Source organism: Silene latifolia, chromosome 8 (genome assembly GCF_048544455.1).
Source record: "Silene latifolia isolate original U9 population chromosome 8, ASM4854445v1, whole genome shotgun sequence".
Taxonomy (NCBI): Eukaryota; Viridiplantae; Streptophyta; class Magnoliopsida; order Caryophyllales; family Caryophyllaceae; genus Silene; species Silene latifolia.
Window position 1 is genome coordinate 12,101,739 of NC_133533.1, and position 17,875 is coordinate 12,119,613.

General features: G+C 39.3%; 4 protein-coding genes across 4 annotated transcripts; all 4 read left to right on the plus strand.

The window, feature by feature from the left end:
* Positions 1–9,133: 9,133 nt before the first annotated feature.
* Positions 9,134–9,577, plus strand: LOC141594685 (F-box/FBD/LRR-repeat protein At5g56420-like). The gene has a single exon (XM_074414682.1). The coding sequence runs from the start codon at positions 9,134–9,136 to the stop codon at positions 9,575–9,577; it is 444 nt and encodes a 147-aa protein (XP_074270783.1).
* A 250-nt stretch (positions 9,578–9,827) lies between these two features.
* Positions 9,828–11,618, plus strand: LOC141594122 (uncharacterized). The gene is made up of 2 exons (XM_074414314.1): positions 9,828–11,025; positions 11,310–11,618. Exons 1-2 carry the CDS (start codon positions 9,951–9,953, stop codon positions 11,342–11,344), a joined length of 1,110 nt encoding a protein of 369 aa, XP_074270415.1. The 5' UTR covers positions 9,828–9,950; the 3' UTR covers positions 11,345–11,618.
* Positions 11,619–12,287: 669 nt separating this feature from the next.
* LOC141594686 (uncharacterized) lies at positions 12,288–13,711 on the plus strand. The gene is made up of 4 exons (XM_074414683.1): positions 12,288–12,535; positions 12,728–13,079; positions 13,228–13,386; positions 13,499–13,711. The coding sequence occupies exons 1-4, from the start codon at positions 12,288–12,290 to the stop codon at positions 13,709–13,711; spliced, it is 972 nt and encodes a 323-aa protein (XP_074270784.1).
* A 1,479-nt stretch (positions 13,712–15,190) lies between these two features.
* LOC141594687 (F-box/LRR-repeat protein At5g02910-like) lies at positions 15,191–17,875 on the plus strand. Its single transcript, XM_074414685.1, has 4 exons — positions 15,191–16,069; positions 16,816–17,043; positions 17,406–17,663; positions 17,816–17,875. Exons 1-4 carry the CDS (start codon positions 15,191–15,193, stop codon positions 17,873–17,875), a joined length of 1,425 nt encoding a protein of 474 aa, XP_074270786.1.

Consider the following 17,875-nt stretch of genomic DNA (forward strand, 5'->3'; position numbering starts at 1 on the left):
CAGCAGTGGAGACAGCGCCTTTACAGCTAGCCAAAAGTAAGAACAAGCAAGCAAAGAAAACACGACATGTGTGAAATCATGGAATTCAAGTTTCTGAGTTTTTTTTGGAGATTTCATAATGCAGAATGCTATGAAGAGTTATCGCAAGGATACCGTGAGATTCAGATTTACGACCTAATGAATCTCAATTTGACCTAAATCCTTCTCAATGCCATATTGTCATATCACTATATCACTATATCAGTAATTCATCATTATCGGCTATTTTGTGAAGTGGTGATTCTATGCCTTTTCCAACTGAGGAAATACGATCATAAGCGGGCATCATTTTGATAATGATCATGTTTCAATCTGGTTTTCCTAGCATTATTTTGAGGGAAAAAAGACACGGGAAGGATACAAACTGAAACATTAAACAAAAAACTAAAATTTCAGCAAAACGCAAAAAGCAAACCTGAAGTAGACAGAAAAAATTCCTCCAGATTCTTCCCTTTTTCTGCACAAAGACAGACCAACAGAAGCAGCAGAATGTCAATCATCGTTTTAATTTTACAATACTGTAGTTCAACAGAAAACAATGTCATTGTGTAGTCAAATTTTACAATATCATTTCAGTAAATAGGAAATACGCTTAAAAAAAGATGAGAAATATAGTCGGAAAAAAAAAGGTCTAAAACAATGTTGCATCAAAAAAAAAATGAAAGGCTAAAAAAATTCAATGCCCTAAACAATGAAAGAATAAAGCAAGACTGAAAAATGAAGGTCTGAAACAGTTTCAATACTGAAACAATGAAAGACAACAGCAAGACTGAAAAATGAAAAAAATGACAAGACTAAAAAAAAATGAAAGACTAAAACAAGAGTGAAATAATACTGCATCACCGAGGCATATATTGAGAAGTGAAGCTAGCATATATTGAGTAAAAGCACTAGAACACAAGATTGTTACTAATGCAACATAAAGCTAAATGAAGAAATTTCGGAATGTAAATCACCACTGCCCCCACAATATATCATGTCAAGTATACATTTTCATTCATATACACAAATTCTTCATCTTCAAAACCCAACAAGCAGGAAAACTAAAGCTAGCATTAGCAGATTTATTTGTTCCTGAATTCAGCCTCGAAAGGATTGGGAGAAACGACGTTGATGAAAAAGTTATATTGTTACAGTTTGGAATGTCGAAAGCCATGTTCTACGCGGTCTTAAGTTGCTGGGTAGTGACTCAGACAATTTCGTTTAAATTGACCCTTTCAACCCAAGGATGTTTAACTTGATTCACATTTTTCATGACCTTGCTCTAGCTGCCTTCAGTCTGATGTACTAGTGGCATGCCATTTAGAAAACTGCCATATATTCAGTTAAAACTCAATTACTCGAAGTACAGTACACTGACATTGCTTCATAGGAGATATAATGTCATGTAAAAAGCTCACTAGACTTCTACTTAACTAAATGTTACCCCCATTTAGCTCTCAGACAACCAATGCTACCCCTGTTACGCCTAAACATGACTAATAAGTGCAGTCGACAAAAAACATGTGCCAAGTAATCACATACTCTCAGTAATGAAGCACTAAATACTGTAACTTATATCGAAAATATTGCAGTAGCACGACATACACTCATTAATGAAGGATGACATACTGTAGCATGACGTATTTCGACCATAAAATCAATATACTACAATCATTGCTTGTTAAAACAAAAATCTGAAATTCAAAAGCTCAACTTAATTTACCCAGGTAGATTTGTAGACTAGACATTACTTACCAATAGTATCTAAGATATACTCAACTGACCTGGAATGACTGCCTCTCAAACTTGAAGCATACTACCTGAAGAGACAGTACAAGAATATAGTGATAAATCTTACCTCTATAATAGTGAAATATCAAAAAATAAAAATAAGATAAAAAAAAAAAACTAAATTAGACTCAAAGGGATATCCAAGCTTAATGGACTTGGCAAGGAGAGAATACCCAAAATCAACACAGCCGACGTGCAGTAACAATTAGTGAGTATAGCCATGGAATGAGAATGAGATCGGGTACCCGATAACTCGAGTTACGAATAGAGAGAAATAATAGTCGAGTGAGGATGTAGTCGTTTGAGTTTTAGCATGGAGGCAAATAGCCGGCAAAAATCGATAATCGAAGGTAACATCATTTGGTGGAATATATTAATGGGAAATTGGAGATTAGTAAACCCTAATTAATATTGTTCTCTAACATAATCCAGAATCATTAGAGAATTATCAATAACATGCAGAAGTCTTAAAATGAGGAGAATTGCAGAAATAACGGAAATTAAAATGCAAATAAGTTGAAATGGAAACCCTAATTTAGAGAAAGGGGAAGACATATTTCCCAGAAAAGGGAGAAAGAGAAGAAGAAATGAATACCAGAAATGTAGAAACTCATTAAATCGAAACCCTAATCGTAGAAATGGCGAGCGATTTGCAGAAATGAAATGACAACAGCGATAGTGATGATAGCAAGTAGTTGGGCAAGAATGCGATGAGGGTGGTATTAATGGTGTGCGCGTCTGTGGTGGTGTAGTGTGGTGATGTCGGTGGTGGTTGACTGTGACGCTTTGGTGGTTGAGGATGAAGGTGATAGCGAGAGGTAGAATGAAGAGGCGGGGATGAGGGCAACATGTTATATGAGAAATTGAAGGGTAGTGAAGATGAGGGTCAGTTAATAATTAAGAAAGCTTGTACATCGGTCACTGAAAACCAATGTTAATGATACCCCCTTTTACATCGTTTATGATAAACCGATGGCACAAATATTCATGTACATCGTTTTATAAAATTAACCGATGTTAGTAAGAAAACCTATACATATTTTACATCGGTTTTTGTAAGAATCGATGTTATTTATGATCATTTACATCGTTTCAACTAAAACTGATGTCTTTGTGGCGATGTCAATAACACTTTTTCTACTAGTGGACACTTCAGGTAGCTTATTTGACCAAAGTAGCTTATTTGACCAAAATTTCAGCTACCTGATTTTTTTGAAAGTGTTTGTCAAGTAGCTTATTTGGTCAAATAAGGTACCTGAAATGAAATGCTACCTCAGGTAGCATTTGAGAAATCAGGTACCTGAAATGACTTATTTTCCATTTTGTACCCCTTTATTCTATAATATTAAATAATTTTCATATCCTTTTACGTCATTTTAGCAAAATCAGCTACCTTTTCAGCTAGTTTGTCAAACACATTTTTATATAAGCAGTTATCTTATCAGCTCCTAATTTTCAGCTACCTTATCAGTTACCTTTTCAGGTTTCAGTTAGGTTTTCAGTTTTCAGCTACCTTTTCAGGTTTCAGCTACCTTTTCAAGTAGTTTTGCCAAACAGAGCCTAAATTTCACTTTTTGTTAAAGTTATGGGGCTTGATTGTTACAATTGAGAGTTAAGGGGCCTAATTTCACCATTGAACAAAATTAAGGGGTAAATTGCCACTTTCCCGCCTTTTTTAAATATAAAAGTACTTCCAGGAGTCTCAGGTTCAAGCCTCACCAACAGCAATCTTGTGGAGTAAATTGGCCTGGGCTATGCTTTCTACACTTCAAGCCTGTCACCCCTATTCAATGCACACCAAAGATAGCTCGTTATCAAAAAAAAAAAAAAAAAAATCGGTAGTCATCATCACCAGTTCACCACTAATATAATTCAGTAAGGATCCTCTGTCCCACTTATATGTTCCATTGTGTGTGCCACTCCACTCACCTTTTGACACATCACTTGTTACAAAATAAAATATTGCAATAATTATATTAATTTGTTGATGTGTTAGAAGTGTAAGGTTTTGAAGAAGGTTAAATATTATTGATAATCTTCAATGAATACAAACATGTCCTTATATACTATTACAATGAATTGAATCACAAGAAAGCTAGCTAATAATATTTACCTTAAACCTATCAAATAAACTAAGGTAATTACAAAGATTGGAAAGAATACAATTAAGGAAAATAAAGATTACAATGATATTAAGGAAAGCTATGTGACGGAAGTATGACTAACACGCCCCCGCAAGACGGACGACCCAAAGGAAAGACCGATCTTGGATAACAGAGACTCGAAACGAGGACGGGGCAACGGCTTTGTAAGAGCATCGACGAGTTGATCAGTCCCAGAAATGTGTTGAACACGAAGTGTACCTTGTTGTACTTGCTCACGGACAAAATGAAATGCAAGAGCCAAATGTTTCATTCGAGAATGAAAAACGGGATTAGCAGAATAATGAGTAGCACTAAGATTATCACAATAGATAACCGGTGGTGTAGAAAATGGAACACGAAGTTCAGTAAGTAAAGAATGTAGCCAAGTGAGTTCAGCGGAAGTGGTAGCGACAGCCCGGAATTCGGCCTCAGTAGACGAGCATGCTAAAGCGCGCTGTTTCTTGGACGCCCAAGATATAGCATTGCGACCAAGATAAGTGATGAAGCCAGTCGTAGAAACAAAAGAATCGCGGTCCCCAGCAAAGTCAGCATCACAATAGGCATGAAGACGAGATGGGGATGAACGATAGAGTTGTAAACCAACATGGGACGTGCCATTTAAGTAACGAAGTAGTCGTTTAAGAGCACTCCAATGGAGCTCGGTGGGATGCTGCATAAACTGGGCCAATTTGTTGACAGCAAACGCAATGTCGGGACGAGTAAAAGAGAGATATTGTAGACTACCAAGTATAGCCCAATAGTCGGTGGGATTGGTAATTTCAGGACTCCCATCAAGATGAAGAGGAGGGTTTGCAGCTAGAGGTGTGCTAGCTGGTTTTGACTCGATCATTTTATGATTGTGCAATAAGTCATGGATATATTTGGATTGTGTCAAAAGAAGACCATTGGGGTTGGGGGTGACCTCGACTCCTAAAAAATATGACAACGTGCCTAAGTCTTTTAATGAGAAACGTGTGGCAAGAGACTCGATAAAGGAAGACACACGAGACGAATTGGAGCCAGTGATGATAATATCATCGACATAGACTAATAAATAAAGGGTGTGCGACTGTGTCGTGTATAGAAACAATGACGGGTCAGCAAGGGAAGCCACAAAACCGAGGCCAATAAGATGCTGCTTGAGTGTCGTGTACCAGGCACGTGGAGCCTGTTTAAGACCGTATAAAGCTTTGGTGAGCTTACATACATAAGTGGGGTGTTCGGGATCAGTGAATCCCGGTGGTTGTGCCATATAAACTTCATCAAATAGAGTGCCATTAAGGAAAGCGTTGTTAATGTCGAGTTGGCGAAGACACCAACCCTTAGTGAGAGCAATAGACAACAGAGTACGTACCGTGGCAGGTTTGACAACCGGACTAAACGTCTCGGAATAATCAATACCAGGGCGTTGAAGAAATCCTTTTGCAACAAGTCGAGCTTTATATTTGTCAATCGTGTTGTCAGGGTTATATTTGATTCGATAAATCCATTTACAACCAATTAAATTGTAGGCCGGGTTAGAGGGAACCAGTGTCCATGTTTCGTTCTTTTGCAAGGCATTGAATTCAGAGATCATTGCATCACGCCATAACGGGTCAACCAAAGCTTGCTTCGTGGTGTTTGGAAGACGGGAAGGAGGGAGCAGTGTGGCAGTCTTGGCATATTTAGGGTTTGGTTTTCGAATGTTGTTGGATAGGCGAGTGGTAGCACGTGGGGGAGGTGGAGGTGGTGGTTGTGGAGGTGGTGGCGTGGTGGCAGGGCCAGAGGTGGTTGCAGGGGGTGTCGAGATAGGTTGAGGAACAGGGGAAGTTGGGGATTGGGTAACAGGGGAGGTGGGTGTGTTCGGGGGTTGTCGAGGAGAGGTAGGGGGGGTAGTGTTGGGCGGTGAGGAGGTAGGGATTGAGGTGGGGGCAGCGGAGAGGGTAGGGACGGGTTCATAGAACCAGGGGGAAGTGGATACAGGGGAGGTAGTGGTGGTTGTTTGGGTACGGACAATGTCAGGGTATGGAAAACAGGATTCGACAAACTTGACATGTCGAGAGACAAAAATTTTGTGTGATGTTGGGTCAAGGCAATAAAAGGCGCTTTGGGTGGGCGAGTATCCGACAAAGACACAAGGTTTGGACCGTGGTTCTAATTTATGAGACGTATATGGTCGGAGCCACGGGTAACAAAGGCACCCGAAACTTCGAAGTTTTGCGTAATTGGGTTGGGTACCGAATAGGGTAGAGTAGGGAGATGAGTTTGTTAATGTGGGGGTGGGTAGTCTGTTTATGAGGTAAACAGCGGTGGAGAACGCATGAGTCCAAAACGTTGCAGGTAAACGAGCATGAGCCAAGAGAGACATACCGGTTTCAAAAATGTGACGATGTCGACGTTCGGCATACCCGTTTAATTCGGGGGTGTGAGGAGGGGTCGTAAGATGTGTGATGCCATCGTCATTGAGTGTGTGAGCCATTTTAATGTACTCTCCTCCATTATCAGAAAATTTTTGCAAAATTGGTCGTTTAAAAAAATTTTCAACTAGTTTTTGAAATCGAACAAAAACGGTGGTAGCATCGGATTTTAATTTCAACGGATATAGCCAAATATACTTTGTAAAATTATCAACAAATAGAATATAATATTTGAAATTATCATAGGAAACAACTGGAGATGACCATACATCGGTAAAAATCAAATCCAATGGTGCTTTAGATTGTATCGTAGAAGTAGAAAATTCCAACTTATGGATCTTGTGTATATGACAAGAGTTACAAAAATCCACTAATGAACTAGGAACTGAAATAGAAAACTTTGAAATTAAATAACGTAATATTTTCGCCGAAGGGTGTCCAAGACGATGATGCCAACCATAGTCTTTGGAGAGACGGCTAGTGTAAGCGAGCGTTTGAGGAGGGTGCCATTCATAGACTCCACCATTAGACGGCCCGCTTATTAGAATCCGATGCGTTTGAGAGTCCTTTATAGAAAAAGAAGTTTGTGAAAATTCGAAATAAGCATGGTTGTCAAGGCAAAATTGTGAAACAGACAAAATATTACGAGAAATTGCGGGAACAAATAAAACGTTTGTAAAAGATAAATTAGAGGCGGAGGAGAGTGGTATATGAAACGAACCTATGCGAGAGATAGGCAAGGCAGACCCATCGCCAATAACGAGTTCATCACTGCCATCATACGGTGCGTGTAGAGCAAGGTTTTCGAGATCATTTGTAATGTGATGGGTAGCACCGCTGTCAACAAGCCAGGGGCGAGAGGCAGCAGGTGAGGTGGGATGCGTGGTGGCTGTGTGAGCTTGGGGTGATTGACGGTTTTGGCGAGGTGGGAAGGCAGAGGATGGTGGAAAAACCACATCGGGATAGTCGCGTTTGAACTTGTAACAGCTGGATATGACATGGCCTATTGCGCGACAATATTGGCACTTGCCTTTAAACGGGGCAGGGGTGTAGTTATCCGTGGAAGGAGGTGGGTTAGCGGAGGTGGAGGCACGATTGTGGTTGGGAGTGTAGGGACGGGTGTAAACTCGAGCAGCGTGGGCTTGGTGAGCAGGTTGGGTTTGAGCAGGATGGGCGGAAGCGGGAAAGGGAGTGGGTTTGGCGAGGTTCTTTTGGGTGAGGTCAAAGTTAATCAGTTTTTCATGGAGGGTGTCGAAGGAAATTGGGTCATCACGTGCGTTAATGGCATCGATAATTGGTTTGTAGGTTTCGTAGTCTAAGCCACGAATAATTTCAGCAATGATATCTTCGTTATCCATTGGCTTGCCTAAGATTGCGAGTTTGTCGGTGCAAGATTTTATGGAGTGCATATAGTCTGTGATGGATTGGGTTGATTCTTTGGTGATGGATTTGAGGCGGTCTTTGACTTGTAGGATGTGGCCACGGGTGGATTTAGCATAGGTGTTGGTGAGAACGGTCCATACATCATGAGAGGTTGGTGCACGCATAACAAGGGCATGGGTTTCGGGTGTTAAGGTGCCAAGGAGGGCACCTTTGATAAGTTGGTCTTGACGTTTCCAAGTGTGAAATGCAGGGTTGGTGGTGACGGCGGATTTGTCGGTGTCTGTGGGAGCGGAGATGGTGTCGGGTGGGCATGGGTGGGTTCCGTCGAGGTATTTAAGTAGGTCGTAACCGGTGAGGAACGATGCAACTTGATCTTGCCATTGTATGAACGTTAATGGAGTGAGTTTGTCAACCATAGAGAGATTGACAAGATAGAGTGGAACACTCGGTTCGTGGATGTTTTTGATGGTGTTGCTCGACATAGCGAAGGTTGGGCAAAGGACGGTTGGATTTTATGTGGATCGGAAGGCAATTGATACCATGTAAGGTTTTGAAGAAGGTTAATTATTATTTGATAATCTTCAATGAATACAAACATGTCCTTATATACTATTACAATGAATTGAATCACAAGAAAGCTAGCTAATAATATTTACCTTAAACCTATCAAATAAACTAAGGTAATTACAAAGATTGGAAAGAATACAATTAAGGAAAATAAAGATTACAATGATATTAAGGAAAGCTATGTGACGGAAGTATGACTAACAAGAAGATGATTGGAGTGACACACACATAGGGATACCAAATGGACAGAGGATCCCCACTCAATATAATTGGGTTAAACATGATGTTAAACGACACTCCATTTGTCTCAAGATTACCAAAAAAACACTCGATTTATTTCAATTATTTGTTGCCTATTTTATTCTTTGTGAGATGAGAAGTACTTTAATCAAATGCAAATAATTAGACGGAGGGAGTAGGGTTTTTAGAATAAACGGGATCATAGAAGCGATATCCAAGGAAATTAAGGAACCCTTCTTTTCATAAGGTAAATTTCACCGTTGTCATCCTTAATTTTGATGTATAATTCATGGCAGCATATACAACTAAAACACAAATTATTATTTTGTAAGAGTTTGTGTAAAACGAAAACTTTAATCACTTTTTTTTTTTTTTTTCAGTTTTTGTTTTACATTTAAACATGAATATCGTCTCATAGGAGAATTAGTCTTTAAACGAACAATGAGTCTTGGGTGGTGTGCACCATCACTCCCCAAAAAGTGTTGATTTGGATAGTTTTATATTATCATTGTAAATTATTTGTTTAGAACGGATGTAAATAAGAATTTGTGATTCTACCATATACTATTATCAGGTAATCACTTGTAAATGATGAAATCAAGCCCCCAAAAGCATAAAAGTTCTTCAGAGGACGATTCCGACCGAGACAGGTTGAGTAAACTGCCAGATGATGTCGTTCTGCACATTCTTTCGTGCATGCCTATTATCGATGCTGTTAGAACTGTTTTACTAAAACGATTCGGAAACCTTTGGACCTGGATTCCTACTATTAACATTGACATGAGTGAATACCAAAAAACCAGCACTACCAATCAGCTTGGGTGGTTCTGTTATTTCGTCCGCCACGTTTTGATGCTTCACCAAAATCGCTCCATTGATAGATTTCATCTTTGTGTAAAGTTCTACTCTAATGCCCAACGAGAGGAGGTTGCTGACGATATAAGAATGTGGTCTAGGTTTGCATTTGGTAGACAAGCCAAAGAAATGAGATTATCTGATCTATCCAAGTATCCAACTATGATGCTAAATTGCTAATTACGTTATGATTTTTCCTAGGCTCACGAGTGATTTTCTTGTTACACTTAATCTCGATTATTGCAGAATCGAGGGAGAAATTCAAGTCAAGTTGGGATCCCTAATATTAGGCAAGAATATTGTGATCAGTTACACACAATATTGTTGCCCCTATTTTAGTGATTTGTTCCTTGATCATAGGCAAAGAATATGGTAACAAATTATGGTTACCTTATTATATGTGTATTATAAATACCCTTGGCATATTGAATAAAACACAACATACGTTTCTCTTCTCATTGTTTCTCTTCTCTGCCTCACGCTTCTAACATGGTATCGAGCCAAGTTTAAACCCTAAAAACTACAAAAATACCCATTTTTTTTCCTCCTTGTCATGTCTGACGGAGGTGTTCCATTGACGGATAATTCCGTCTCAAAAATTGATCCTTTATCCCCTTTTTATCTCGGTTCGGGTGACTTACCCAGCCTCAAATTGTCTACTGTTCTCTTAAATCATCGCAACTATGATAATTGGAGTCGGTCGATGCGTATGTCGTTAAAATCGCGTCGAAAATTTGGGTTCTGTGACGGATCCATTAAGAAACCGACTGACGAATCATTATTAGGGCAATGGGAGGTCGTCCACTGCACGATTGTTTCCTGGTTACGGGCAACTATAGACCCGTCCGTCCTCGAAAGCGTGCCCTACGTGGAGGATGCCGCGGCTATGTGGAGCGATTTAGAGGAGCGTTTTGCTGTTGTTGACGGTACGTCTGTTCATTCCTTGAAAACCGAACTTGGAGAATGTCGACAAACTAAAGGTATGTCTGTCACTCAATACTATGGTAAATTGAAATCGCTATGGGATGCGCTCTCCCTCCATGAACCTCCGTTTGCCTGCGAATGTGGCAAATGCACTTGTGATATCGCTGGTAAAGCGATAAAGCGACTTGATAATGAACGATTACATCAATTCTTTATGGGCCTCGACCGTAGTTTGTATGGCAATCTCCGTAATCAACAATTTCAACTCGACCCACTCCCCACCCTTAACCGTGGCTATCACTCGGCTCTTCAAGCCGAGCGTTTGTTACAAGCTGACACCCCTGCCGACGTCTCTGATGTCATGGCTTATGCGGTTCCTACTGCTACCCGTACCCCCGATGAATGGAAGGCCATACGTGACAAAGAAAAGGCTGCGCGACGTAAATTATTTTGCTCTCACTGTGATATACATGGTCATGACCTTAGCTCGTGCTTTATTAAAAGTGGTAATTTTCCGGATTGGTGGGGAAGTCGGCCTCGCACTTTGATTGAATTACGTCGCAGCAAGAAGGGTTCGGGTAATGGGGCTGGTGTCGGCATGAGTTCGGGCTCGGGTAGAGGCTCAGGCTCCGGTGCAGGCTCAAGTTCTGACGGTCAGGTCCATGCTAATGCTCTTCATGCTATTCCTTCCGATCGATTATCCGGTACGTGCGTTAATTGGATTATAGATACCGGTGCTTCTAATCATGTCACAGGTGATCTCTCCTTATTTACGGATAGTATGGTGATACCACCTCGTGCCGTGGGACTCCCTAACGGGAAGCGGATTATGGCTTCTCAAATGGGAACAGTGCGCGTCTCCGACAATATTATCTTGCGTCGGGTTTTACTTGTTCCTAATTTGGCCTGTCACTTAATTTCTGTTTCTCAGTTAACAGCTGATTATGACTATTTATTGCAATTTACGAAAGATCAATGTCTTATACAGGACCGTTGCTCGAGGAAGATGATTGGAGTTGGTGAGCTTCGGGATGGACTGTTTTTTCTGTCTTCAATGGGTTCGGCTGTGGTGAATACGATAGCCACATCTGGGTCGTTTGAGCTCTGGCATCAACGCCTTGGTCATCCGGGAGGAAATGCGGTTCAATTTTTACCCATGGCTAATTCTTTTTCAGTTAATAAACAATTGGTGTGTGATGTGTGCCACCGAGCAAAACAAACTCGTGCTAGTTTTAATTTAAGTGAGAATATTGCAGACGATATTTTTAATTTAATTCATTGCGATCTTTGGGGGCCGTATCGTGCTCTTTCTACATGTGGTGCTAAGTATTTCCTTACCATTGTGGATGATTGTTCCCGTTCAGTTTGGGTCTATTTACTGCTTGCTAAGACCGAAGTTACTAGTGTCTTTATGCAATTTTTATCTATGGTCCGTACTCAATTTTCGAAACAGGTGAAGGTGGTGCGGAGTGATAATGGCACGGAGTTCAATCACATGGCCGACTATTTTTTACAACAAGGTATTCAGTTCCAAACTGCTTGCGTTGGCACACCCCAACAAAATGGGCGAGTCGAACGTAAGCATCGGCATATACTTAATGTCGCCCGAGCCTTACTCTTTCAGGGTCAACTTCCGAAGAAGTTTTGGGGAGAATGCGTTCTTACAGCTGCCTATCTTATTAATCGCACTCCTTCTAAATTACTTGCACATAAAACACCTTATGAAGTTTTATTTGGCTCTTCTCCGTCCTATCAAAATATGCGGGTCTTCGGTTGCGTTTGTTATACCCATAATCAACAATCTCGGGGCGATAAATTTGAACCCCGCAGTCGGAAGTGCATTTTTCTCGGCTACCCACACAATAAAAAGGGTTGGAAAGTTTACGATATTGAGACCGGCAATATTTTCGTGTCACGGGATGTCATTTTCCATGAGGCTTTATTTCATACTTTTTCTAATGAAGACATGGATATTTCCCCTGTTTCCATTGATCCCCCTGTCTATGATGAAGACCCAATTTCTAATGCACAGCCTGACACTCCCGCAACCGCAGCCGAGGACGATGCCCCTGTCACACCACGGTCCACCCCCACCGCAACACCGTCATCCAGTCCTCCCTCGGATGCTACTACGGCTCCTTCTACTGCTACTGATTCGCCTACCCCTGTGGGTCGCGGGTTTCGTGTCAAATTTCCGAATTCGCGTTTACAAGGGTATGTTCTTAGCTCCATTAACAGTCCATCCTCTCCTGCCTCACCCGAAACTCCGTCATCTCCCTCAGGTACGCCTCATTCTTTAGCGAATTTTGTAAATTGCTCTAAACAACATACGTTTCTCTTCTCATTGTTTCTCTTCTCTGCCTCACGCTTCTAACACCTAAAGAAGTTGTCACTTAACCATGTTAGAATGAGCAATGAGAGTTTCCAAAGCTTTATATCTGGAAGTCCTTCTTTACAAAAACTGGTTATTGTCGACTTATTGTCGTTGACAAAGCCGATTGTCTCTGTTCCTAACATTGACAATTCACGTCTAGTTCTTATGATGTCGCTTAATTTCCCTAACCTTGAAACTTTGTACACTTATTTGAGATTTGATATTCGCCGTCTAGACATCACTGATATTTCCTCTGTTCGTTATGATATCTACATCAAATATCTTACCACGCGTGATAATCCCGTAAGTACAATGAATAATTTTTTGTTGATTGGAAAGTTTCAAGGTGTCGAAGTTTTGCGACTGTCACGAAATGCTTCCAAGGTAATGCTTCTTTTTTTTTTTGGCCTCCTTTCGAGCACTGTCTAACGCTGATCATTGTGCCAACTGATCTAAGGAATTAAGTTAATCTGCTAATTCTTGTATATCGAGTCAATTGAGATTATTAATGTCGTTTTTCCTTCGATTTCAGCTATTTCTCCTCACCATACCAAATGTGCAGCTGTTACAAAATCGATGGAAACGTATAGATCTTGAATTGGACAACTTCTGTGAAGTCTGCCTCTCAGGCTTTCGTAATTTGGTGAGAAGTTCAAAATACTTGGAAGACATCACTATATACACCACAAAGGCAAGTGTATTTAATTCGTACCTACTTCGTAAAAGTTTTACCTAAGACATAGATCGATGATTAATTTGCCTAGTTAAATTAACGGTCTCTCTTTTCTGTTATCGAATATCAGGATTTTAAAGCCAGAATCGATTTGCAAGAAGACGAAGTTTCTTCTCCTGATGTGCTGCCACAGGTCAAGACCATTACCGTGCATTGCCAAGGGATATGTTGGAAGAATCAGCTTCAACTAATAGAAGCCTTGCTCAAAAGCGCAACTGTCTTGGACAAATTATTAATCGTCCCCATGAAACATCGATTAGGGGAGGCAAAGGAGCTTGAATAGCGAATAAATGAAAGTGAAGACTGTACAGAAGAAATAAGGGTAACTTTCTACCAGCAGCTGCCCACAGGAGGACGTTTTTCCAAGACGAAATTCGAATTCTCGTACAAATCTTCTCTAACAACGCACTTAAAAAACTCTTTTGAGATGTTCCATATTGAATAGGCAGACCTAGGAGTACCAAGTCCAGCATTTGGAGGCACTTTTATGATTTGGTAGCGTTCCTTGACCATAGAAAGTTTGCAATTTCAACTCAATATCGTAGTAGATTTCATTCCTTGACCACGGATTGTGACTTTTATACGGAGTATGTTCCATATCCTAACCAAATATTAAGCCATTCAAGTCTTTATCGTGCACTGCATATGTTCCATACTACTGATCGTCGATTTGTATATGTTCCATAGCTAAATATGGTGGGTGTTAACGAGCCGAGCCAAGCCCAAGCTTGGCCTTGCTCGCCTTGTACTCAAGAATCAAACTCGAGCTTACACGAGCTTGAAAAAAATGTGTTCGTTATCAAGCTTGCGAGCTTTAATTGAGCTAGCTCGAGCTCAAATCGAGCCTATATATAATTGCTAATTTTTTGATTGTTTTTCTTCCGATATTTTCAATAAGGAGGCTCGAAGGTTATATATGTAAAAATATTTGACAAATCAGTGGAACATTTGATATGTGTGAATACAAATATATAATCATGATAAAATAATTATAATTTTATAACATATGAGCAATATCTTATCTAATCACACAAGTTCGAGCCGCTCGCGAACTTTTCGAATCGAGCCAGTGTTTGTCCGGCTTGACACGTTAAGCTCTCGAGCCGAGCCCGGGCCCGGGTCAAGCTTGCACGAGCCAATATTTGACCGAGCCGATCTCGAGTTACTCGCGAGCTGTCTCGTCTCATTAACACCCCTATGATTGACTGATTGTAGACTTATAATTACTATTGGAGTAATGGACGCTAAACAAGAATAATAAATGGGAGGAGATTAACGGTTAATGGTGGTTGTGGAGGACGGAAAGAAGAGGTGGGAATAATCTTTAGGAGGTAATATGTTATTTAGGGGGAGGTGGGTATATAGGCCCTATCTTTTTCGGCTGGAATTGAACTGAACTAAATAGAACTAATTTGAACTGAATGAGCTAAAATTAAGTTAGAAAGAACATACCTTATTCCTTTACGAGGGACTATAAGTATTAATACCTCTAAGAAAATTGGTTAAATATGATACTTTCACCGTTCGAGTTATTTATTTACGTTTTTATTATTCGTGTACTTTATTTTAATTAGAGATAACAAATAATTGAAACGGCTGAAGTATTAAATATAAGATGTGATTAGGGTTTTTTCGAAAGAATATATGAGGAGCTGTATCAAAGGAAGTTAAGGAACCCTCTTATCAGCAGGTAAATTCTTATGTAAGGTATCTTAAACAAGAGTTCGTATAAAGCAAATTCTTATCAGGTAATCAATTGTAAATGACGCCCAAAAAGCATACAAGTTCTTCAGAGGATGATTCCGCCCGAGATAGGTTAAGTAAATTGCCAGATGATGTGGTTGTGCACATTCTTTCCTGCATGCCTATTATTGATGCTGTTAGAACCGTTTTACTTCGACGATTCGGAAACCTTTGGACCTTGATTCCTACTATTAACATTGACATGACTGAATACCAAAAAACCAGCACTACCAATCAGCTTGGGTGGTTCTGTTATTTCGTCCGCCACGTTTTGATGCTTCACCAGAGCCTCTCCATTGATAGATTCCATCTTTGTGTAAAGTTCTACTCTAATGCTCAACGAGACGAGGTTGCTGGCGATATAAGAATGTGGTTTAGGTTTGCGTTTGGTAGACAAGCCAAGGAAATCAAATTATCTGATTTATCGAACTATACTCCTACTTATAATACAATTTTACCTAGGCTCACGAGTGATTCTCTTGTTACACTTAATCTCGATTATTGCAGAATCAAGGGAGAAATTCAAATCAAGTTGGGATCGCTAAAGAAGTTGTCACTTAACCATGTTAGTATGACTAATAAAAATTTCCAAACCTTTATATCTGGATGTCCGTCCTTACAGAAACTGGTTATTGTCAACTTATTTCCGATGAAAAGGCCGTTTGATTCTATTTCTAACATTGATGATTTTCGTCTACTTGTTACCGAGTCATTTGATTTCCCTAATCTTGAAACTTTGCATTTGCAAACTAGTGTTCGCGGACAAGACATCATTGATATTATTTCCTCTGTTCGTGATCTTACTTGTCCCGATATTCTACGTTCAATGAATAATATGTTGTTCATGGAAAAGTTTCAAGGTGTTCAAGTTTTGCGACTGTCAGGCTATGCTTTCAAGGTACGTTAAGGAATTCAGGATTATGTTAGTTTCTTACTGCCAAATACTCGTACTTTCGATTATTTTTGGATAACAGGGGTTATTTAGCAAATTAATTAGGGATTTAGATTCCGTTTCAAACTATTTTGGTCAGATGGGTCTATATCATCACTTTTATTTTATTTTCCAGTTTTTATGTGAAATCGTCAAGGTCCCTAGCGGCTTATATCCCTACCATATTTTTGTAGTACCAATTGCAAAAAAAATTGGTGGGTACTTTGTACTCCAAGTTGCATGTTTAAAGTACATGTGAAAGATGACAAAATGAGCAGTCCATATCCTCTGTCTCATTTTGTGTCCCATTGCTTCTCAATACGACACATCATCACTTAAATATAAATCATCCCTATTTTTATTGTTTGAAGCATGATGTGTCACAAGATTAAGATAGTGGGATATAAGATGAGACACAAATGTGGGATAGGTGATCTCAACTCAGGAGGAGCTGCTAGAACCTTAGCGGCTTCACGAACATATTTTTCTAAAACTTGCAAGGTACTACAAAAGTGATAGACGTGAACCCATTTGTCCAAAATAGTTTAACACGGACCCTAAATTCCTAATTAGTTTGCTAAATAACCCCTGTTATCCAAAAAATTCCGTACTTTCTACTAATCTTTCATGACTGTTTATTAGAAGGATTGATGCTATACGGAGTTGATTGAGATATCATTGAGATTATTAATTTCTACTTCCTTCAATTTCAGCTATGCCTACATGCATTACAAAAATTGCAGAAGCAGTGTTTACAAAATCGATTGAAGCAAATAGTTCTTGAATTGTACGACTTATGTGAAAGCTGCTTCTTAGGCATTCGTCATTTGATGAGAAGTTCAAAATACTTGGAAGAACTCATTATATACACCACAAAGGCAAGTGTATTTAGTACCTACTTTGTAAAAGTTTTCTCTAAGATCGTTTCATATAGGAAATCAGTAAGTGGATTATACATCTGATGTAGTATATTAGATACTATAGTTTTTGACTTTTAGTTTAAAAATTTTGAGTTTTATTATAAAGTTTTTGAGTTGATTTACTTAAATATTAATATAAAAAAGTTACATTATAACTCAAAAAAATTACATATAAACTCAGAAAAATTTGATTAAAATGTAATTTATACACTCTATATAACTCAAAAAAAAAAAAAAAATACACAAAAACTCATTAGGTGTGAGGTAGTATATTGACGTACAATCCTTTTTTCTAATAGGAAATGTGTGAGTTATATAGATCGATGATTCATTTGCCTAGTTAAATTAACGGTCTCTCTTTTCTGTTACGTATTTAATATCAGGATTTTGAAGCCAGAATCGATTTTCAAAAAGACGAACTTTCTTCTCCTTCTGTGCTGCCACAACTCAAGACTATTACCGTGCATTGTTATGGGATATGTTGGAAGAGTCAGCTTCAACTAATAGAAGCCTTGCTCAAAAGCGCAACTGTCTTGGACAAATTGGTAATCGTCCCTAAGAAACATCGATTAAAGGAGGCAGAGGAGCTTGAATTTATAAAACATGTGTCGACATTTCCAAGTGACTCGCCAACTACCAGGGTAATCTTTTCTTGCTAACAATTATAATGAACTGCGTTAAAATAGTTCTGTTTTACATAATTGTTGTGTAAGACAGCCTTAAATAAGAATAACTGTTACCTCATGGTATATAGTACGAAAATTTTCTTGTTACAATGTGATTTGAGTTACAGAGGTTCGATAGTTTCCCCAACAGTTTATGTGCAACCGAGTTTAGACCATGGCGATTGTGA

Excerpts from the sequence above, each read along its gene's own strand:
- LOC141594685 (XM_074414682.1), top strand. The coding sequence starts at position 9,134 with ATGAAATCAAGCCCCCAAAAGCATAAAAGTTCTTCAGAGGACGATTCC.
- LOC141594122 (XM_074414314.1), top strand. The coding sequence starts at position 9,951 with ATGTCTGACGGAGGTGTTCCATTGACGGATAATTCCGTCTCAAAAATT. Across the intron at positions 11,026-11,309 it reads TCCTTCCGATCGATTATCCG|GACCGTTGCTCGAGGAAGAT; the intron begins GTACGTGCGTTA and ends TGTCTTATACAG.
- LOC141594686 (XM_074414683.1), top strand. The coding sequence starts at position 12,288 with ATGGATATTTCCCCTGTTTCCATTGATCCCCCTGTCTATGATGAAGAC. Across the intron at positions 12,536-12,727 it reads CCGAATTCGCGTTTACAAGG|AATGAGCAATGAGAGTTTCC; the intron begins GTATGTTCTTAG and ends TAACCATGTTAG. Across the intron at positions 13,387-13,498 it reads TCACTATATACACCACAAAG|GATTTTAAAGCCAGAATCGA; the intron begins GCAAGTGTATTT and ends ATCGAATATCAG.
- LOC141594687 (XM_074414685.1), top strand. The coding sequence starts at position 15,191 with ATGACGCCCAAAAAGCATACAAGTTCTTCAGAGGATGATTCCGCCCGA. Across the intron at positions 16,070-16,815 it reads TGTCAGGCTATGCTTTCAAG|CTATGCCTACATGCATTACA; the intron begins GTACGTTAAGGA and ends CTTCAATTTCAG. Across the intron at positions 17,664-17,815 it reads GTGACTCGCCAACTACCAGG|AGGTTCGATAGTTTCCCCAA; the intron begins GTAATCTTTTCT and ends TTTGAGTTACAG.